This window comes from Triturus cristatus, chromosome 10 (assembly GCF_964204655.1).
Source record: "Triturus cristatus chromosome 10, aTriCri1.1, whole genome shotgun sequence".
In the NCBI taxonomy this organism is placed as follows: domain Eukaryota; kingdom Metazoa; phylum Chordata; class Amphibia; order Caudata; family Salamandridae; genus Triturus; species Triturus cristatus.
This window is the reverse complement of record NC_140593.1, coordinates 124,112,717-124,136,034: the sequence shown is the minus strand read 5'-3', so window position 1 is coordinate 124,136,034 and position 23,318 is coordinate 124,112,717. Positions and strand designations below refer to the sequence as shown.

The 23,318-nt window shown below is 46.7% G+C and overlaps 1 protein-coding gene across 4 annotated transcripts in view; it reads left to right on the top strand.

The window, feature by feature from the left end:
* TCAIM (T cell activation inhibitor, mitochondrial) overlaps window positions 1-23,318 on the top strand; it is a 448,473-nt gene that overhangs the window by 102,245 nt on the left and 322,910 nt on the right. For all 4 annotated transcript variants that reach the window (XM_085630590.1, XM_085630589.1, XM_085630591.1 and 1 more), the window contains 2 exons: window positions 3,651-3,804; window positions 18,767-19,019. In XM_085630590.1, coding sequence (XP_085486716.1) covers window positions 3,651-3,804; window positions 18,767-19,019 — 407 coding nt within the window. The remainder of the gene's footprint in view (window positions 1-3,650; window positions 3,805-18,766; window positions 19,020-23,318) is intronic.

Genomic DNA, 23,318 nt, shown 5'->3' with positions numbered 1-23,318 from the left:
TTATTGTAACCAGAGCCCCAGGGAGATGGCGGACCCCGGGGCTACGGGGGCACAGCGCGACCCCTCGCATTTAACACTGTAATTAGATGGGGAGATGGTGGTCCTGGGGCTGCTGCCCCCCGCATTTTACACTGTATTGAGCCCCGGGGAGGTGGCGGTCCACGGGGCTGCGGGGGTTCCACGTTGCCCTTCTGCATTTCACACTGTATTTAGCCTTGAGGAGGTGGCGGGCCCTTGCAGCCCCGTGCCCGAGCATCCCCCGCATTATTATTTCGATGGCCCCCGGGACTTGGCCCACCTGGGAGCTTAATTCAATGAAATGCGAGAACCCGCGCTTCGTTTTTTTTATATTTCATTTGATTCGTGGATCTACCGCGACTACAGCAGATTTCTTTTTAAATAAATGCTTTTTGTTGGCCCTGGGGCGTCCCTGTGGGACCCCCTGAGCAGGCCTAGGGGGTCAGGGTGTTTTTACCCTGCCCCCTTGTCTTGTTTTTTAATATTTTAAAACTTTTTTCTTGTGAGTGGGTCACAGGATGGCTGCCAACACTTGAAGTGTTGGCAGCCACTCAGATCACAGGCTCGAGATCGGGAGGGTTCTCATATCCTCCGCAGCCACATTTGTATATCTGAGAAATGTTTCTACTAACCGGATTTAGACCATTTAACAGAAAGAGTGCTTTCTGAACCAAGAGCTAAATTTTTGCCAAATTTGGAATAATTCCGTTCAGCAGTTTGGGCTGTAGCAGTGTCTAAAGTTTCCTACTGAAATTAACATGAAGAAAACGTGTTTTGGGACCCCACCTTTTTTTAGGCCCCCGCTTGATGGATCACCCAGAAACTTTCAACACAATAGCTGAAGTGAGTGGGCCATTGATTTTGAAAATTTCGGGAAGATTCGTCAAACGGCGCCAAAATTATAGGAAAATCAAAAGACACTTTTCATTTGGAAACTTGGCCTTAACTATAACTACCTACTGGCGACCGCCAGTAGGATATGTATATATATATCAATCACCAGTTCTCCTTAAAAAACCCGGACACCAACACTGCAGACTCAGTTAAGGTTTTAGCATTAATATATTCACTGCTTGCTGTTACACGTTTCGGCAGTACCCCCTGCTTTGCTATTTATATATACATGTATATATCTCAAACAAGCCTTCCTTCATGTTTCCTCCCAGACTCATCCGATACCTCATCTTTTGAGCTAATCCACTTCTAGAGACTCTTCCCCCTCCATCTCTCCTTTACCCATCCCACACCTCCTCCTACTGCTACGATCTCCAAATAAACACTTTCTAGACCCTTACCTCTTCTATCCTTCCACTATCCTTTTCAATCGAACCAACAGACTCACACCGATCAGATACATTTCATATTTCCCTATACTAATTCATCACTAATCCTTTTTTGGTTCCAGAGTAGTGTACTACTCATCGAAAAGCACTTTGACGCATCGTCAGGGGTAGTAAGCGCTATATAAATGCAATTATAATTAAAATATGGTGTACAAGTATCCCAAAGTTAAAACACTGGAATTTCATCCTACCCAACATTTCACCTTAGAGTGCTGGTTTATTTTTTTTATTGATGTTTTCAACCTTACAGCAGGATGTTTGAGAATGCCCAGCAGTTTTGACGATCTACACAGAACTGAAGAAACGCGCAATCACGAAATATGCAAATATTATTGGCACCATAGGCTAAAGTGCTTTGTCCCTCACAAAAAGGGCAGAATTTGTGGCTTCCATGGAGACATTTCTGTTCTCAGCAGCTGCTATCTCTAATTCTCCACAAAGAGGGGTAGCAAAGGCACCAACTGCAGCATGGCGCATTTGCTGCCCCCCTTTGTGGAGAAATAAGGAGGCTGCCATGAATGCGGCATCTGTAGGGTGACATTAATGATCTTTATACCACGCGACCCCGCTGGCGGCCATCTTTCAGTGGCTTGCGCCCCTCTATGAGTCTGCACATCTTCAAGTAAGACCTCTCACTCAGGCTTCAATAACTCCAATCCAATCAAAAGCTTAGAACAGCATCAACTTAATGATCAGGTGTAAAACAAGCATTAAAACTGTATATATTTCTCAAATGTTAAAACAACTGGTGGAAAGGAATGCCAGTTTCATACTAAACACTTACTGTGTGAATATGCTTTTAATACATCCATCCCTTCTGCTCCAATGCACAGGGTTTGGTGACTTCAGGCATCTGCATTCTTTCTTCTACCCGGAAGAATATGTTCACGCATAATAGCTTTGCCAGTACCGGTTCCTTACTGGTGTGTTGCGATTCAGTAAAACATTATGTAGCACCAATCGTTCAAGAATGTGCAGCATTTACCAGGGAGCATGCTCCATGACATGTTGTAACGGTGTCTGAATGGAAGCAATGCATATGATAATTAGTTTTTCTTTGATTTTGTGGCTTTTTGTTCATCACATTAAACTTCTTGGAAATAGTTCACATATCAATGTAAATTATGTGTATGTTGTGGTATGTATTGGACTGTGCTTATATCAATTTTTATATGTGCATGTATGTGTCTGTCCTCCACTGGATAAGGCTATATCTAATTTAGATGTGAATGACACTTTACGTTCACATTGCTTATTTCAAACCAACTTATTATTGAAGTATTATATTGTTTGTTTTTATCTCAACCAAATATGGTCAAAGTGTTTGATTATGTCCTGAGTTAAATAAGCAAAACAAATCAATTTCATGTGGCTAGTGAACCCCCCAATATTTCTATAGATCCTCTAATTTAACATATCAACCATTGTCTCTGTCACAATCTTTTATTAAACCTCTGTGTTTCCATAACACCAGATCCAGCATTTGTTTTCCCTCTGTGATATGTGTCCGCCTATCAAACTATCTCCAGGTAACCCTTGACTGCACCACTGACCACAAGAGTTTCTGAAATCATCGTATACCCCCCTCTTCAACAGATCCAACAAACTACTCTCAATGGATCCAAAGGATCACTTAAGCTCTCTTTTCTAGTTCCATACAAATAAAACTCCCACAAATAGACTAATCCATGTATTTCTCCCTACTTAGATTTGGGGTGTAGGGTTGTTCATAGAATACCTGTCTCTTTTGCAACTTCTGTGGAGTGAATCTAGATGTGCTCTTCTCTAGTTCTTTAGCACAACTCCACCAGAATTCAGTTGCATAATCAAAGTCTGTGTCTTTGGCTCTCTGCCGTGTGCCCTTAAGGTCCTCTCAAGCTTTTGCTTTGATAGGACCAGCCTAGGCTTTTTATTTATGAATAGATCCACTTGTTCTTTGGCAATACAAATGTGCACACAGGTTAGTGGGAGAATTTCACAAAGTATTTCTTTACGTATCCTCTACTGAGCCTCCATCCTGGTTCTAAAGATTACTAGGTGGCTAGTTAAGAGGAAGCCACAGATCAAATTTAAATATTAGGTGGGCCGACAGAATTGGAATGGATCACAGACATAGTTCTACATGCACTGCTTCAGGTACTAAACCTAATATGTATACTTGCAGTTTTCTTTTTATAATTAAGCCAAGGCACAAAAACATCATCTGGCAGGATTTTTTGAGGCTTTCAAATATTAAACTGCTGTAGATGTGGTCTTTACATTAATCAGATTTATCTGTTTGTATCCAAGGAAGTCAATGAAAATTCCCTAAAGAGATTGAATGGCTATTTGGAAAACTTGCAGAAGCCAGGACATAGGACCCACAAACCAACTCCACTCACCTTCTATGTTCGAGAGACAGATCAGACGTCAGTAGTGGTTCAGGATACTGTTGGCTCACCAGGTGACTTAATTTTTCTTTTCAATGTGCACTGAGGTTTATTTTGATCTTGGTCTGGAACTCTACAGCCTTCAGTATTCCACCAATGTTGTCTAAACTTACCATTTACCTCTGTTGTCAGGAGCCACATTTCCAGACTTCATTTTTCTGTTACAGATGTTATGTTATGGTTTTTATAAAGCCCTCGAATACCCAAAGGGCGTCTTGGCGCTAGCTGGATGCCTACCAAAAGGAAAAAGATGCTCCACACTGTAAGGAGATATTAAGACAAGAAAACCCACATTTTCAAGGGCTTATGAAAAGCTAAAAGATTGGGCATGATTTTAATGTCCAGAGAAGCATATTCCAGGCCTTAGCCGCTCCCACCACAAAGCTCCTGCTACCCCAGGATATACGATGAAACCTAGATACATTCACCACTTTGGTAGAGGCTGAACGGAAGGACCTGCATGGGGTAGATCAGTTGAAACTATTCTTAAGATAGGCTGGTCCTTGACCATATAATGCTTTAAATATCATGAAAAGTGCTTTAAAGACAATTGTCGGCTGGATCGGAAGTCAGTGCAATTCTTTAACGAAGCCAGATACATACTGATGTTTGGGAATTTTAAACAAAAGACAAGCTGCTGCATTCTGCAGCACCTGCAGCTTACTTAGTACAGATTGAATGAGCATTGAGATATAGTCCATTGCATTAATCAATCTGCAATCAGATCACTGTTAGAGCATATATTAGTCCAATTGCATCAATAGAATCTATCCACAACGGCAACACCCAGAAGGAATTAGGATTTCAAATCAAATCTCAGCACTGGAGACATGGCGTTCTGACAGTCTGGAGCGTAAATGATGGACCTAGTGTACTGTAAGAGCTTGAAGCTTTGTGCATCAGGTATGCCAAGATGTGGGTCCCAGGCTCGCTGTGCCATATAACTCATCCCCACTCTACTAACAAAGCCCAGATAGACTGAAACCATTCTGGGCTAGCTTGTGTTCCTGTTCAGAGTGTGGCTGACTTGGCAGGTCAGGCTGGACTGCTCCTCTTACACCACGACCAAGCCTGATTTCATTTTGCTTGTTCCTGTCTGAGATGGCACCATGGGCAAAACATATGATGGACTGGAGTAATTACTATTAGTTGAGATTAATTAAAGCATTCCATTAATTGATTGTTTGTTTTCATCAGTGCAACACCCTAGAGGCAGTGGGTATGCCCAGAAGTAAGCTTCATTTCCAACTTGCCATACAACTTGTGCAGCAACCCACTGACTATCCACAAATTGGCTGAAACTGGTATGGGATATTTGTGTTCCGGTTTAAAGGGGACCGAATGTGGCATTTTGGGTTGGAGCCTTCCTATTAGAGCAGGGCCAGGGCTGATTTTTAATGACTTGTTCCTGTCTGATTTTGCACGGTGGACCAATACAGATGCATATGATTGCAGCCCAGAGTAATTACAGGGGTGAGATTAGTTCAAGCAGTCCACCCATCAATACATTGTTTTCCTTCAGCACTGTTGGATCTCTCTGATATGTTTTGTGGGTCTCAGTGGTTATTTCTTCCAGGAGAACGAGGGGACAGAAGCTTCGTGACTCTGATTTTTGAGGTACTCTAGATAAATAAAATATACTTTTTTTCCCTAGTGAATGATGGCTCGAACTCCTATGCTGCTATTTTAAAATTATGGTCCTATGGAAATATTTTGCTGAGCCAGTTCAGCAAGCATTTTTAAGATGCCAAAGGTCGTCAGCCATACTAAACTTGGGCTCTGAGGGCTGTGGGTAGTGTGCGGGGGTGTACTATGTTAATCCTAGTGTTCCCCTACATCTAACACGTAAATCTAGTTTGGAGCACTCACTGTATCCCTAATAAACTCAGAGACAGACATCTGGTAGAACAAACCATGTTTTTCCAACAACCAGACATTGAGTAGACCAGAATTGTAATGGCATCCTGTTTCCCTTTCTTTCAAGTGCACCCCCGTGTTATATGTAAACCCAGCGGACCTCTAAAAGCAGCATTTAACATTTGTACCGGATTTGACACTGAATGTCAAAAAGGATACTCCCTGTTTTACCCTTCATCTTCCCTCAGGGTCAGAGGAGTCATCTCTGCCCATTCAGGTCAGCCTATTGTTTGCTTCTGGGAAGCAGTTGACACCTATTCAAATGCTAATTACTGGCTGGCAGAAGTAGGAGAGCAAGTGCAAATTTAGCCTGCAGAAACTTCAGGCAGGGAAAAGGTAACCTTCTAAAAGGTTCCTCTCCTTCTTTTTTTTTTTTTTTTTTTTTTTAAAGCTTTATTTAAATTTGAAAAAGCAAACAATACAAAGATTGCGGCTGTGTGTACAACAGATAGCAAGTAAGGAGCAACACTGTGACATTTCCGGTTCTTAGATAAACAATACCACATCAACAATGCATCAGACATCAGGACCCCATTTACCAATCCATCATCAACATCTGTCCGACCTGAAACAGGGGAATCTCTGACCAAGGATCCATCCCTAGGGTTCCAAAGCAACCCCCCTCCCCTGATCACACCTCGGTCATGGTCAAAATCCATGCAGTCAACATCACCTGACCCCAGGCACCGAATACCCCTGTGTCCTAACCATCACATGACCACTCCACCCGCGTAACGTTGGTGCAGCACAACCTACCCCACTCCCGTGGGAACTATTCCGGAACTCGAGGATGGCGGGGGTGAGCCAGGCAAGCCTGCAATATATGTTCTATAAGGGCCCCAGATGTCCCTAGGTCGCGCCACTGTGGGGAGGAGACTAGAGTAGATCTCGCTATTCGTGCTACAGAAAGCCATGGCAGTAAGCCATGTCCTGGCCGTGGGAGCCGATTTACCCCCCCAGTGCCTGGCAATCTCCCGCTTGGCAAGTAGTAGCCCCAGAGAGGCCAGTCTACGGACATTCTTAGGGAAATTTACCATATAACCCAACAATGCGACCTCAGGAGCGGGAACCATTGTAAGCCCTAGCATCTCTTCCAGGATCTTGTAAACCTGTGTCCAGAACGACTGCAGTCTCGGACACGTCCAGGACATGTGTGCAAAATCAGCATGTGGTGTAGAGCATTTCCAGCATGTGTGTGGCCGCGCGGGATCAATGGAATGGAGTCTATCAGGGGTCATATACCAACGGCGCAGGAATTTATAGTGTAGGAGTTTATGACGACTGTTCAGTGATACCGTGTTGGTGACTTTGCAGCATGCCGTCCATTGTTCGTCCGTGATAGGCCTACCCAAGTCTGTCCCCCACTCCTCCCGCACCCGGTCATCCGCACATGGGACCCGAGCTGCACATGCCTTGTACAGCTTAGAAACAATATGGGCCCCCGTATCGTTATCAATCAGGGTGGTGAGGGGTTCCAAGGAAGCCGGCTCAAGGGGGAATCCCTTAATTTCCGCTCTCGCTGCGCAATAGAGCCGGCGAAGAACGAACCGGTCCATGAACGTAGCCTCACTGAATCGCGCCTCCTCCGATGCCGAGAAAATGTGCCCTCCCGGGTATAAATCCCCAATCCTGGTGAGGTTAAATTTGGTTAACGTTCGCTGCACCAGTGCCTCACCTGTGCCCGGTAGTAACCCAGGGTTGGGTATCTGGAGAGAAGAAGAATATAGCAGAGGGTGAGCTAAGTAGCGAGAAAGTCTGTTCCAAGCCCAGCTGGTAGTGGATACCGTTTGAATATCCACAGGGTTTCTGGGGACACCTTTGGGCAACACCGCAGACAAGCGACCCGGGAGAACAAAGTCCGCCTCTGGGCGAAGGAATGGGATCCGAGCGTCAGGATGATACCAGGCATAGGCATGTGCACATTGAGCGACAAGGTAGTATAAATATAGATCAGGCACTCCAAGGCCACCTCTATCCTGTGGGAGTGTAAGAGTCGTCCAGCGGATCCGGGGGTGCTTCCCGCCCCAGACCAGTCTAATCAGGAGGGACCGCAGGGTGGAAAAGAAGGCCCGGGTAAGAGGAACAGGGATGTTATTAAAAAGATACAAAAATTTGGGGAGCACTACCATTTTGAGAATGGCTATCCTGGCTGACATAGAGAGCGGGAGCAGCAGCCACCCATCCACCTGCGTTTCCAGCTTCGCAATCGCGCGGCCATAATTGAGGCGGATAATTTCGTCCGTGCTCAAATGTATTTGTATGCCCAAGTAACGTACCGAGTCAGAGCACCATTCCAACGGGAACTCACACTGCCATGGGGAGGTGCCGCTAGTCAACGGGAAGATGATGGACTTATGCCAGTTTATGCCCAGTCCTGAGTGGCTACTGAAACGAAGGATCTCACGGATCAAGGGGGCAAGGTTGGCCTGCGGCACTCTAACATACAGTATTGTGTCATCCGCATAGAGAGAGGCAAGCAAGGGGCCCGTCCGAAACTGGAGACCCCTGTGAAGGTGCCGCTCCTGGAAATGCCGGATCAGGGGGTCCATAGCCAAAATGAACAAGAGCGGTGAAAGCGGACAACCCTGCCGTGTACCACGCGTGAGCGAGAATGGGCGAGATAGCGTGCCGTTGATACGCAAACGGGCCGTAGGGCGACTATAGAGGAGTCTAGTAGTAGCTAGGAAGTTCGCCGGCATGCCCATGCGTTCCATTCTAAGGAGTCAAACGTTTTTTCGGTGTCGAGGAGGATCGCCGCAGCAGGTGTGGTCGGGTTAATTCTGTGCAGAACAGTGAAGAGCATTCGCAAATTCAGTGACGTCGAGCGACGGGGGACAAAGCCAGATTGTGCGGGCGATATAATGAATTCCATCAGTTGGGAAAGCCTGTTGGCCACTATTTTGGCCAAGATCTTATAGTCGGTGTTTAAGAGGGAGAGGGGCCTGTACGATCCACACAACGACGGGTCCTTATTCGGTTTCGGGAGCAGCACTATGACTGCCTCACCAAGAGTAGACGGGAGGGAGCCGCGCTCCAAAGCCTCCGCATAAACCTCTATGAGCTTGGGCGCCAGCAGATCAGAAAAGGCCCTGTAAAAATCCCCGGAGAAGCCATCGAGGCCCGGGGCTGAAGAGCCCCGAAGCACTTTGATCGCCCCTCGCACTTCTGCCACCGTTATGGGCTCTGCCATGAACTCCTGCATGCCCCTATCCAGGAACACAAGAGCGATTTCCGATAGGTAGGCCTCACGAGCGGCTGAGGAGTCCCCCAACTTGGTGGTGTATAGATCAGTGTAGTAGGCCAGGAATTCGTCCCGGATCTCAGCGGGCGTCGTGCGGAGCGCACCATCCATGCCCCTCACCTCGGCTATCAGGGACTTACTGTACGGCGGTCTCAGAGCCTGCGCTAGCGTGCGCCCCGGCCGATCCCCCTCCCCGTACCTACGAGCAACATGGTATTTCCCCAGATAGAGGATCTCCCTGTCCGCGGCCTCACGGAAGTCGGACAGCAGGCGTAGGCGCCTGGTAAACACCTCGTCAGAGGGCGCCCGCTGTGCCTCAGTGTCTATCGCGTCTAGCTGTGTCTCCAATTGTGTGATTGTTGTGCGCAATGCCTTCAGGACCCCAGCATGTTTAGCTATGCAAGCCCCTCTGATATAGGCCTTGAACCCAACCTCATGTACAAAGAGGTCGTCTAAAAGCGCCCTCCCGGGGAAACGCCACTGCCGCTCAAAACCCTCAGGCCGAGGAACGTCTAAACCCAGTGATACCGGAGAATGGTCCGAGTATGTTCTCGGGAACGTCCTCAACACGCGGAACCAAGGGGACAGGCCCGGGGAGAGGAGCCAGTAGTCAATCCTGGTCCAAGTGTTGTGTTGCCCAGAGAAGTGTGTGTAATGAGTAGTGCTCGGATTGCGCCTGCGCCATATATCAGTCAGCGAGAACCGACGGCAGAGGTCCAGGAACGCGCGCCTTGCCCTAGGCTTAGAATCTGCGGCCCCAGAAGTGCTATCCAGCCCCACATCCAGTAACAGGTTTAAGTCGCCGCCAAGCTGGATACCAGCCGGCGCAAGGGTTGCCAGCTGGGCAGCAAGCGCATGGAAAAAGTCCGGGGAATCAGTGTTAGGAGCATACACACAGACAAGAGTGACCACATGACCCATCCACACCCCTTTCACAATGCAGTAGCGTCCCTCCCTGTCTCCCAGAAACGTCTGGCAGTGAAACGGGACTCTCCTATGGATCAGCACCGCGGTGCCTCTAGCATAATTACTGAAATTGGCAAAGTATCGGTGAGCGCCCCAGGAAGCTGCAAAGCGAGCGTTCATCAAGGCGTGTAAGTGAGTCTCTTGAAGAAAAGCGATGTCAACCCGGTGCCGATTTAAGTAGTGCAGTATCTGTTTGCATTTACGCTGGTTGTTTAGGCCCCGGACATTCCAAATCATTAACGATAGATTGAGAGGAGCTTCATTCAAACCTATATGGGCCATTGATGCCAGTCTGCAGGTGATGGGAGCAAGAAAGACGTAATGTCTCCGTGTATCAATAAAGTCCGCTCACACACAGCCATATCAGAAGGATCAAAATTGCCTACCCCTACCCCCCTCCCCCCACCCAGCCAAATCACGCAAACGTGAGGCAGTCCCAAACCTAGAAGAAAAAAACATAGCTCTAAACAGTAATACCAAGTGCAACCAAACAGAAAGAGGCAGAGCATCACAACCAAAAGTGATCCCAACGGTTTCAACCAAAGGGGGGTGACAACGATCCGCAATCAACCCAGCGCTGCAGTACAAGTATACTCCAAATGTTCATACGTCCCCAGATAGCAAGAGTCCAATAGAACAAAGTTAGGTTACGGGCGCCGTCTCAGCCGACACCGGAGGTCGAAAACAGGTCCTGGCTGCCCGCAGACCCACTACGAGGGGGAGACCGTCCGTCCTCATCCCCCCCCGCCGGGCCTCTGCGCGGCTTGTAGTTTCGGCAGAAGTCCTGCACCTCAGTGGGATTGTCAAAGAGCCGAGCTCGGCCATCGATCTCGACCCGCAGCCGGGCCGGGTAGAGCATGCCATATTTGAGGCCTAAATTCCGGAGCGCAGCCTTCACCCCAGCATACTTACGCCTGGCCTCCTGGACCACGGCGGTGAAATCTGGGTAGAGTGAGAGTCTCGAGCCCTGCCAGGTAATCACACCCTTCTCTCTGGCTAGCCGCAAGGCAGTGTCGCGGTCTCAGAAGTTCATAATACGGGCAATAAGCGGGCGAGGCGGAAGCCCCGGGTTAGGTTTTGGCCCCACGAAGCCCGGAGTGAAGGATTCTCTCCCAAAGATGTCCGCCAACAGTTGTTCCACAAAAACGTCAAGCCTGCCCGTGGCCGTGGATTCCGGAACCCCAATGATTCGCACGTTGTTGCGCCGACTGCGCGATTCCAAGTCCTCGTTTTTGCTGGCCACTTCTTTCAATATGCGCTCCAGTCTGTCCACCCTTTTGGTCTCCTGCACCGATCTATCCTCCACTGCAGAGATCCGGGCCTCAGCCTCCCCCAAACGCTTGTCGTGTGCCTGGATCTTGGTCCCCATAGTCTCCAGAGTCTTATCCAGGGCATCAAAGCGACCATCCAGGGCCCTGAAGCCGGCACGCATCTCCTGAAGCCAGTCCGAGGATGGGGCACGGGCCGTCGGGCCACCGGACACGCCACCAGCAGGGTCCGGCATGTCAGGGCGGCTCTCCGCAGGCTGCTCAGATAGTTTCTCAAACGGCAACATTTTCTGCTTTGGGTCTTTGCGACCCATGCCCCCCACCGCCAGACGGCCACCAGCCAGCTGTGTGTAGATCAAGGGTGGCACAGGTACGATGTAGCGTCAGTCCAGCAGAGCAGGCTAATCCTCAGCCAAGCAGCTCCGGTCCACGGGCGTTGCAGTGCCCACCGGGCACCGGACAGGTCTCGACTCCGCTGTGCAGCAGGCCAGGGCCACCACTATATGCAGCCAGCAGGGTCCCGAAGGAGCACCGGGGGAACCAGCGCGATGTACTCAGCAGTCGCGACTCGGCGCTGCCGGAAGGGGCAAGGGAGGACAGCCCGACCCGGCCGCAGAACACATGGCACACCCAGAGAGGGCCCAAGGACAGAGGCAGAGACAGCCCGGGCGCCAGGCCCAGCGCAGAGCCCCAACCGCCCCCCCCCCCACCGCTAACAGGCCGTCCCGCCACCCCTCCCAGGCTCCCCGACCGAATTAGCCCGGGGCCCCAGGGAGGAGACAACGAGCGAGGCCGCGCCCGGCGCGCAGGGCAAGAGCCGAGCGCCCGGTCGCCCTCTGGCCCGCAACGGCACAGGGAGAGCAGCAGACCCCCGCCAGTCCGCACCACGGTGCTCAATGCCCCCCCCCTCCACCCCCCCCCCCCCCGGGTACCTGTCTCTCGGCCGGCCGCCGTCCACGCACTCGCATCCCCAATCCCCGAGTCAGCCCGCCATCTTGGGCCTCAGGGCGATGTGGTCTTCGCCGGACGCCCCAGCGATACGAGCGGTCCGGTCTGCATCTCGGCGCGCTCCGGGGCCGCAGGAGGATCAGCGGCGGTGTCGGGCGTCCCGCGCCCGCATCAGGAGGGCGAGGAAATCAGCTTTTGCGCCGGGTCGATGGCGGAGCTTCAACGCCGCGCGGCCATCTCAGCTCGCGGCTTGGCCACGCCCCCAAAGGTTCCTCTCCTTAATATTTATTATTGTTATTTAATAAAATCCGACTTCACTAATTGGGTTTTTAAAAACGATTAAAAATAGTTGTTTAAGAATTGTTTTCGATTAGTCCTGTTCCGAGATATAGTATTAGGCTATCTGATCGAGACATATAGCTGCAGATTCCTTATCTTAGAATTCTCCCCAGGGGCCAGACTGCATCTGAAAATGTTTTACAGCAATACCTGTGCGTGTCAGTAGATGGCATAGAGCAACTTCGTAGTGACATCGATGGAGTCCATATAAGCCCTCCCCTGATGCACTGATGCCAGTTCTTCTTTTTTGTGCTTGGAACGTGGTTCTGATAAGCGGTTCCTCAGGCTGTTTTTTGGCCTACCTTGACGATTTCGTCGAACGGAATAGTGTGCCTTTATACAACTTTTCATGTCTTCAGGATTCAAGCTTTGTAGGTCCTGTGGATGACAAATGTCTGAAATGATCAGGGCAGGCGTACCAGTTCCCGGTGGATGTGCACACTTTTTCAATGAAGCATAGAGTTCCTTATCCAAATTCACAATGAATTTTATATGCAATGAATAAGGCTTATATCCATACTTGTGCGTAATTAAATCATATTTTTATTTTCTTCTTTGCTTTAAACAGCGAAAATCCATCAATAATTCATCATGTGTTTCACAACCCAATGCATTTCGGGTCTACCTGGATCCTTCTTCAGGGGTCTAAAAAGCAAATCAAATAAAACAAGAGTCTAATCAGTCCAATATTCCAGTGTTACGAAAATACCTTTAAGACATTCAAGCACATGTGACACCATGAATGAGGTATATGCTATAAAATGCCAATGCGGAAAAATTTATGTTGATATTACAGAGAGAAAGATTAAAATAAGGATAACAGAACATAACAGTAACATAAGGTTAAAGAATGAAAAATCTTCTGTAGCCATGCATTGGCTTGAATCAGGACATAACATTGCACAATTGAGATTCACTGTCTTGGAAACTTTGAAAATTCTTCCAGACATGGACCCTCACAAACAATTACTCAGATCAGAGTTTTTTTGGATAAAGAAATTGAATTCCATGTATCCAAATGGGATGAATGACCGTATTGAATTATCGTGTTTTCTATAAATGATATTGTGCCTTGCATAATCCATGTTAAGTGACAATGCACATGAAATATTCAGTTTCCCTACTTAGCTAGTTTTACATCTGTTTTTCAAAATGTTTTGATATTTTTGTTTACTCAATACTGTGAACTTTACATTGCACTACACAGTCTAGTCCCCTTTAAATAAGTCACGCCGATTAATCACGTGAGCACGCTCACGTTGATCGTCTTATGAGGAAGCACGCATTTATTCTAACTCAGCCTCACTACCTAGAGACAGCCGGAGTTAACGCTGAGACGGGGAATCTTCAGTCCCGTTTCTCGAAGTAAGTTTTGTTAGTACGCACTGTTAAACATGAATCGCGTAGTTGCGACATTTATTGTTATATTTGGAGCCATCATGGACATTAACAGTAGTCTATAAATAATGTGACGAATAAGTTTCACTCCGCTACACGAAAAAAGGCAGAGGCAGTAAGGGTCTTCAATTTGAATCACGTTTGCAGCCTTGTTTATGGGAGCCGTTACGAGCGGTGCGAGTCTCACTCAGACGCACATACATACTACTACTTTTTGAAGATTCTTTGCAGTTGGTCAGTTTTATTGGTAATTCGATCGGAGTTAAAAAGTAATTACTATATTTGAAGTAAACATATCAATGATAGTATTAAGGGGTATGTAGGAAGTACACAGTCATTCAACCACAATAGATTTCTCGATTTAGTATATTGATGAACATTTCTCAAGTACTTTGATTTTTTGACTACTTGTGAGCGTCAAACTCAAGTATAGTTTCTGAAGTCGCAGTAATGTTTAATTATGTTTTCTTTATTTAGAGGTCTGTGTATTTTCACGAAAATGTATGCAATGTATAATCAGGTTATTTGTATGGTATGTTATGTATGTATATCATGAAATTGTAGTTTGCATAACACTTAGAATATCGGTCTGATTAGACTCTTGTTTTATTTGATTTGCTTTTTAGACCCCTGAAGAAGGGTCCAGGTACACCCAAAATGCATTGGGTTGTGAAACACATGATGAATTATTGATGGATTTTCGCTGTTTTAAGCAAAGAAGAAAATAAAAATATGATTTAATTACGCACAAGTATGGATATAAGCCTTATTCATTGCATATAAAATTCATTGTGAATTTGGATAAGGAACTCTGTTTCATTGAAAAAGTGCGCACATCCACCGGGAACTGGTACGCCTGACCTGATCATTTTCGTTTAATTCAAATGCACTGTTAGGAGCAGCACCACAATAAAGTTTGACGAATTGAAAAAGGGATAAATAGAGTGTGCACGGAGAATCATCACATTGATGACAAATGTCTGCCACGGACCCTCACTCTGTTTATATGTGGTGCCTGGGGAAGCACCATGACTTCGTAGTCTGCGACTTGGTGCCAACTTCGCCCAAAGGCGCTGACGGAATGTCTAATAAAGCTCCTAGCGGTACGAATGTTGCAGTCTCCTCACTCTTCTCGTCGACCTCAGTCCCATTTGGCCCTCCACGGACCACCGGCGGGCCCGATCCGGGAGCCGTTGCCATCAACATTCTATGGAAAGTCAAGACGCAGGTGATGGAAGTCGCTGCACCCCCGACTTCGCCACATAAAGCCTGTTCCCGATCTTCAGTTGAAGAGTTGGTGCACGGGTCAACCCTGCACCTTCCAACCTACCCTGGAGCCAGTGCGACTCTGACCCAGATGAGAGAATACTAAATTTCTCTTCAGAGTATCTTGGGGTCTTCACCTTCCCCTGGTGCGCCCTCAGGCCCCATGAAGGTGCACAAAGCCGTGATTGTGTTTACGCCAGCGGGTTCGGCCTCTGCTTCAGTAACTGCTTCAGATTCCAAATCTGTTTCAACGCCGGTGCTCAGCCCTTTAGGGTTACCACTTTCGGCGCCTGGGTCTGGTACTCCGACTCTGACGACTGTGCCATCTGTGCCGCTCGATGCCACACCACTTCCCCTCTCCGATGCCAAGACATCACTTCTTCGGTTCCGAACGGCGTTGGATGCAGTGCTGGTGGAGCCACCCATCGCTGCCTCTTTTCTTCGGCTTTCTATAGCCCTCCTGCCATTTATTTTCTGAGGAATACAATTATGGAGGTGATGGTGAGGATTTAGAGTTTCACCACCCCATCTCTGACACAGTCCAATCTGCTATGGAGACTAGCTGCTTGAATGAGTTGGGTGAAGCTCGTGGTTTGGAGTCCTCCACAGCCTCGGGCCTCCTGTCCCCTCCCGGTTTGGCTACAGCGGTGAGCTCCTCCCTGGTGGAGATGCTCAGATGAGTTTCTGTCATTTTGAATATGACACTTCCTTCTGTGGAAATGACGACAGATCCCTTACTTGCCATCAAGGCCAATGGGGGTAGGGCCGGTGCTTTCTTATAGTGAGGCTCTGTTTGACATTTTGTTGCACTCCGATCCCTTAATACTTAAACTCAGTTTTGGCTCTGTTTGACATTTTGTTGCACTGCGATCCCTTAATACTTAAACTCAGTTTATCTGCCTCAGAAAACATAGTGCATGTGACTTCTGTCTTGCACCAGCGTCCATCACCCTCCACCCATATAAGGTTATTCTTCAATCCTTAGCTGAAGCAGTGGAACGAGTAGCATGATCCTTGGCCTGGGTAGATTTTCAGCTCTGGCTTAAGACAGTGTTCCTACTTAGGTTCTTTATTAGTGCTGTGGCACTTCTTATCGTTTTCCTCTCACTATGCATTGGCAAGAAGGCTTCCTGCCACTGATCTTTTGTTTCCTTGTTAGGCTATAGCCCAGTGGTGCGTTGCGTATCAAAGGCCCCTATAAGGCATTGGTTCAGATCCCACCACTGTCCTGTGCCACCGACCTTACTGCCTTTTCTCAGCTTCATCCCTGGAGAGGATTTTTTACTTATCGCATTCTGGAATGCCTCGTACCCTTTTTTAGGTCGAGCCTGGGCAGCGCATGTGCTGCTCTGCGAAGCATGCTGTACTCAGGTATGATATGAAGCCCTGCCCACTCCCCTCCCATATTTTTCATTGGCTTGTGTCATTGTCCTTTGTAAATGATGGCTTCTGATTTATTGATAGACTTATTAGTCCCTCCTTAGTACCTGCCTGTCTTCTGTTGTTACCTCCCATGAGGACTGGCCCTTTTACATGTGTGCTAACTTGGGAGCTTTCATCAGCAGTTTGGAGAACTATTTACTTAATTAATGTACACAGGAGTCGCGATACGCCAGCAATGGCGGCCGCTTCTATGAATTAGCAGCGATTTCACTGTGGCTGCCCCCACACAGCACTTGTCGGACGCCAGCAATAGCAGATGCTTCTATGTATTAGCAGTGCGCCATGCACGCTTTCACTGTGGTTGCCCCCACCGCACAGCACTCGCAGGACGCCCACAATGGTGGCCACTCAATGTATTAGCAGCGCGCCATGCGCGCTATCACTGTGGCTACCCTCCAGCACTCGCATGACACCAGCAATGGCGGCCGGTTCTATGTATTAGCAGCGTGCCATGCGGTTTCACTGTGGCTGCTCCCCACACAGTACTCGCGGGACGCTGGCAATGGCAGCCGTTTGTTTGCAGGAGTCTCGGGCGTTATCTCAAATTTCTTAGGTGGAACTTGACGACCTGCCCATGAGAGGGCGACAGCTTTGCTTTAGATTTGTCACACATGCAGCAGCTCTCTCCATCCCCAACCTTTCTCCTTTTGTTTCAAGCGAACCGCAACAGAATACGAAGACAGTCCATGAGAAACACCAGCTGTTAGTGCATCTGTCTTAGACCCAGACATGTTAAGATTTTAATCTTTACATTTTCCGGCTACTTGCATAGACTGTGCATTCATTTCAGCTTAGTTGTCCAATTCTATTTACTAAGTTAATGGTTCTCATTGTTCACAAGTTATTCATACATTTTATATTGGCGACTCCAGTGTTGCCCATTTAAGCTCGAAATGCAGTTATTTACGCTGAGTATCTTGCCGCCTTGATTGTGCAAGCCTCAGACATTGCCACTTCCTAAAACAATTAGGAGGTGCTTTTCCCTATCGTAATCTTCTGGTAGTGGAGTATTTACCTATGGTAGTAATAGTTAACTTCCTTCCAAAATGTATTTCCGCCTCAAACCAAACCTTAAACCTTCTTGCCTATAAACTGAACCTCGTGAAACAAAAACAATGGCTCTGTTGGCAGTCATGTAACCTTTGTTTATAAAGTACTTAATACATGTAATCAATGTTTCAATGATCATTCAATGAAGGGGACAAAAGCACACACATATCAATACAAGAGATTCTGAAAATGAATTCCTTTTTACTCTTTGTGTAGATCAAAGTAATATTTACAGGGCTGTCCAAAAATAAAACATATGGACCGTGAAACAATTAGTGACTGATTGTGCTTAGTAACATTGTGCTTAACACAGATTAACACATATAACACATATTTACAAAGATGGACGCGGTTTTACAAAGGAAGTCCAACATAAAATACATAGACCACAACAGGATATAATATTCCTTATTCTAGTTGTGGGGTTGCGTGGACAAGTTGAGCAAGCAACGTCTGATATGTGTGTGCTTTTATCCCCTTCATTGAATGATCATTGAAACATTGATTACATGTATTAAGTACTTTATAAACAAAGGTTATGTGACTCCCAACAGAACCATTGTTTTTGTTTCACATATACACCCAGGTTCTGAGGGTTACTGGGTTACCCCATTATCTTTAATGTATAAACTGAACCTCAGCGGATCAGGTGTGTGGATTTGCAGCTGCACAACTGCACATCCCTCCTCCTTACAGTCATCATTGTTCTAGTGTAGAACTTGAGTTGTCTTAGGGCATTTAGGAAATCCACAGGTTAAATGAACATTCTTCTCTAAGAAATATCGTGGGTACATTTTGTACCAAATACTAGGTGTATGTTAAATTTACCAATTAAGAGTATGCCAATTTCATCATGTTGAGAAGAAGAGCACAGGCACTTTACTACTGGTTAGCAGGGGTAAAGTGCACAGATGTCTAAAGCCTGCAAAATACAGGGTCCAGCAAAAGGCATCATTGGTGGGATGTGTTTGAATATTATAGAGAGCCAAAAAATAAATGTTGTAATTTCAGGCCTGTTGTTAAGCACTTTAATTATTCATATTAAAAGCATGTGTGTTTCATTTCCAGCCACTGAGGGATGCATTAAAGATATCATTTTCATTTTACAGTACATGACATGGGGTTGTTTGTTTTTCACAGGGTTTCGAGCCGTATGTTTTACCTTGCACACTAGAGACCTTCTCAGTGCAGTTCTGGATATTCTCAAATCTTGCAGTTTACCCACAGAGCATATGAAAGGCTTCAGTGGTAATGTGGATCCACAATCTCACCAGGGAGCAACAAATGCATTCTACAGGCCCATTAAATGGGACAAGACATACTATTCGTTCACTGGATTTAAGGACCCTGAGGAGGAACTGGAGCAAGCCCAAAGAATGGAAACTACTTTAAGGTATGAAGAGGCTTTTCCTCAATGTAATCTTTGACGATGAATATTGAATGCATGGCACTTCTTATCACTGTGTAAACTGCACATTGTAGTCTTCTGGTTACGTGTTCAGCAGAAGTAGTGACAAACTGAGAACAATCTTGTCAATATGTAAAACAGCAAATCAGTAAGCTAATAGTATCATCCATTGTTAAGTGCTTAAAAGCAGGAGAGATTCTGTATGTGGCACAACCAGGCCCGAAGCCAAAAGGATATTTTTAGGGGGGCCTGGCCCCAGCTATGTCCAAACATTAAAGGTATGCTCTATGTGCATTCTATAATAAATACTGGTTGCACTACTAAATAACGACCCCTTGAATATCTGCATTCAAGAAAATCAATCAAAGACAGAATATTTAAAGGTAAGTGCCTGTAGGGAAGTATAGATTTACTACTCCTAAGCCCACATCTACATATCTTGATGGTATATATATTACCTAGGTATATATATGTCAAGTAAGGTATAGACATACTATACTTACCTGTCAATATTTTGGATTCAATATTCTGTCCTTGATATTCTGTGCCATTGGTATTCTGGTTTCTATATTAAGGTGCACACTGTGTGATTCTATGTGAAGGAATGTGTGGATTTTCTAAGGCACATGTTAAAGCACACTCAATCAACTTTTCACAATCCCACTTTAAATCCTATCAATTAGATGTGATTTAAAGTAGAAGAATGTAAAGTAGGCTGACTTACAACTCTGTGGATTTTCTAAAGTGTGTGAGCTTTATGCGATTTAAAGCTTATCAGGTTCTTTGTTTTGTAAAAAACAAGATGGCCTCAGCTTAGAACCCTCCATCCCACACCTTTTTATTCAGGTGGTGAATGTCCAGCCTCCACACTCAAAATGTTTTGCTGAAGGATTGTATCCACATTTTGCCTCTGCAAATCATCACGCCCGGAAGGCCCAAAAGGATAAACCTTTCTAGGAAACTTCATGTGACTCATAAAGCATGGAGTTTCCTAATTCTAACCAATTTAATAAGTGAAGATTTAATGTGACTCGCCACTAATTTAAAATGACCTTACAGGAAGTTGAGAAATTAGGGGGAAACAGTGTGTCTTAAACATTTAAGGGATGCAACAAGGTTGAAAATGTAATGGAATTTAAATGTCATTTTCCAGGGGAAGTTGGGAAGGTTCCACAATGAATTTCACTGTAAGGTTGTGACAAAAGATGTATAGTTCAATTACATTTCATCAAAAGCACCAATCAAGACTGCATGGACTTGAAGCAGACTCCAACATTGGTATACTCTCCTCATAGTTACAGGCAGGTTGTGCGAAAAGTGTTATACAAAAGGAGACCTTCGTTAGAAATCAACCAGCAAGAGGCAAGCTGGCCGCTGACCGGCTGTAGCAAAAAGTCGCAGTACTCTCCCCCCCTCCTTTGATGTAAGCGGGGATGTAAGGATGCTGGTTACCTCCTTTCTCCTGAAACGACTGCCTGGTTGGGTGATGGAGCACGAATTGTTGCGGTGCTGGGCACGAGAGGTGACTCCATTGGCGGTATTTGTAGTCCGCAGGTTTGGCCGTGTACTAAGGTCACTCTACCGCTGGAGGAGTGCTGACTGCAGAATGGCGCCAAGAGCAGCCAAACAGAAGGAGGCTAATGATGCTAAAGACGCACAGAAGGATGTACTGGCACCGGCTATGCCCGCGCGAGGTACTGGGCAACCTCGCAGAGTGGTCTCTAATAAACCAGATGACTCTGAGGATACTGGCAGCGGTGTTTGCAGCGGCAGCAGTGCTATCAATGGCGGCAACAAGGACATTACAACTGGCGGCGCAACTCGGAAAATTACTAAGACTGGGCAGGACGGCGGCAATAAATCTAGGGAAAACAATCTGCGACAGCCTACCTTGATCGAGTCCTTCTCTGCGATTTCAGCGGAGCCCTCCAGAGCTAATGCGGTAAACCCTGAAGCCCTGCTGCACACCGCTACAATGTTGCAGTCTGAAGCTGGGCCTCCAGATAGACATGGGGAGCCGAGCGGAGAGAACACCGATGGAACATGCAGGCCTCGAGCACAGGGCACACAGAGCCTCGAGGTGGAGGTAGGAGGCGCTGGACTCAGTAGTTTGGGAAGTAGGAATAATACGAATGAAAATGTCTTGGGCTCTGAGCTGGATATTGTTGGGGAGGGTACGGGGGATAAAAATTATCCAGCACGGCTTAAAGTAATAGTTAAGGGGCAAGTTTGAATGTTTTTTTCAGAAATTAACGCTCAAGTATATTTGGCTGAGCTAAAGGAGCAGAAGGGTAGGTAATGGTGGGGTCCCGCCGTGTATTGTTGTTAATTAGGAATTTGGCATGGGACATTAAGGGGGGGCACAAAGGGTGGGCACATAGGGGGGGGGGGGGTTTGCGACTTAGCTACGGATCCAAGCTGTCACACATAGGTAATTGCTGACCTATTTGCCCGTAAGGGCGGAGGGGGGGCTTGCATGGGAGGGTTCTGAGGGGTGGGTGGGGTTCGGGGGAAGTTCGAGGGGGCACAGGGTACAGCACAGCACGGCGTCTGAGATTTGTGGGTGGACACAGGAGGTGTAGCAAACTGATTAAAATAAAGAAAGAGGGAACATAAGGAATCTAATTACTGATTTAGAGGATAACTGGTTGGGACAGCTAATTGATATGTTCTAATGAGTATACGAATTGCTTCAGTTAATGTATGTGGGATGAACGACCATCTCAAAAGACAACGGGTTTTCAGCAACCTTAAGAGCGATGCAGTTGGATTTCGTATGCCTGCAAGAGACGCGTATAGAGGGGACAAGGGGGTACTTAATGGAGCAGTTGGGGTTTCATTTGGTTGCATATACTAAGCAGGGCGCCAAAACCAGAGGGGTTGCTATACTTTCTAGGAGAAATGATGTCATAGTTAAGAGAAAGATGGAAGATCAGTGGGGCAGATGTGTCCTGGTGGAATGTATGATAAATGGCGAAACGGTTACTCTGTGTTCAGTCTATGTATCTACTGAGGACGACCCGGATATATTTGAATTTTTAGATCTAGAGTTAGCCTCATGGCCTCTACCTCTTATCCTCTGCGAGGATTTTAATATAAATGGGATGGGGGGTTGTGTACGGAAGCAGGGGACTGATATGTGGGTCGTAAGAAAAGAACGTTTTGCGCAATTTCTAACCTGGCTCGGAATAATTCTTTAATAGATGCATGGGCATGTCTGAAGCCCAATGATCTTGACAGCACTTACTACTCCGCTCCACATAAGGTTTGTGTTAGGCTTGATTATTTTTTTAGGTTTTTAGGCAATTTTATGCTACTTTGTATAATGAAGAACAGCCGAAAGACCTCCTGGAAATCCAAGGGTAACTTAGGGACTTCTCTGCATCATTACTCACCGAGGGAGTTAGGGAGGCACTGGAAGCACCTTTGGCTCCCGAAGAGATCTTTACGGCTATGAATAGTCTCCCCTCGGGCAAAGCTGCGGGCCCTGATCATATTCCCATTGAATTTTATAAAGTCTTCCTGGAGGTAATCGGCTCCGATTTGATTGAAACAGTACAGCAGGTTCAGGCGGGAATTTCCGTTCCAGGTTCCTGGGCAGGCACTAATATAGTAGTCATTTTTAAAAAAAGGTAAACCACCTATAGAACCAGGGTCTTATAGACCAATAACTTTAATAAACTCTGATGCAAAAATCTTCTACAAGGCTTTGTAAGGTCATAGGTAAATTGGTTAGTCCCACTCAGCATGGTTTTATCCCTGGGAGAGGTACTATGCTGCATGTCCGCAGGGTTATCACTCTCTTCGATGCCGTTAAAGTTTCAGGCGGTCATGCGGTTGGATGCCGAAAAGGAATTTGATCAGGTCTCCTGGGACTACCTCTGGACGGCTTTGAAGTGGTGTGGTATTGGGGGGGATTCATTAATGCAATCCAGGCTCTGTACAAAGCTCCCACAGCCCGACTTAGAGTTAATGGAGGATATACGACGCTCTTGCAAATTAAGCGCGGCACACGTCAGGGTTGCCCATGCTCACCGCTACTATTTGCGATATATATCGATCCATTAATTCGTAGGCTGGAAGCAAATGGTGGGACTCCCCCTATAAAGGTTCACGGCTTAGAATATAAAACCTTGGCATACGCAGACGACGTTGCTCTAGTGACCCCATTACCTGCAAATGCCATAGTGGTAGTGGAGTCAGAAGCTCTTGCTTTTGGTAGGGTGTCAGGATATGCGTTAAATGGGCCCAAGACCCAGATAATCAAGAATGAGGGGGCTGTGT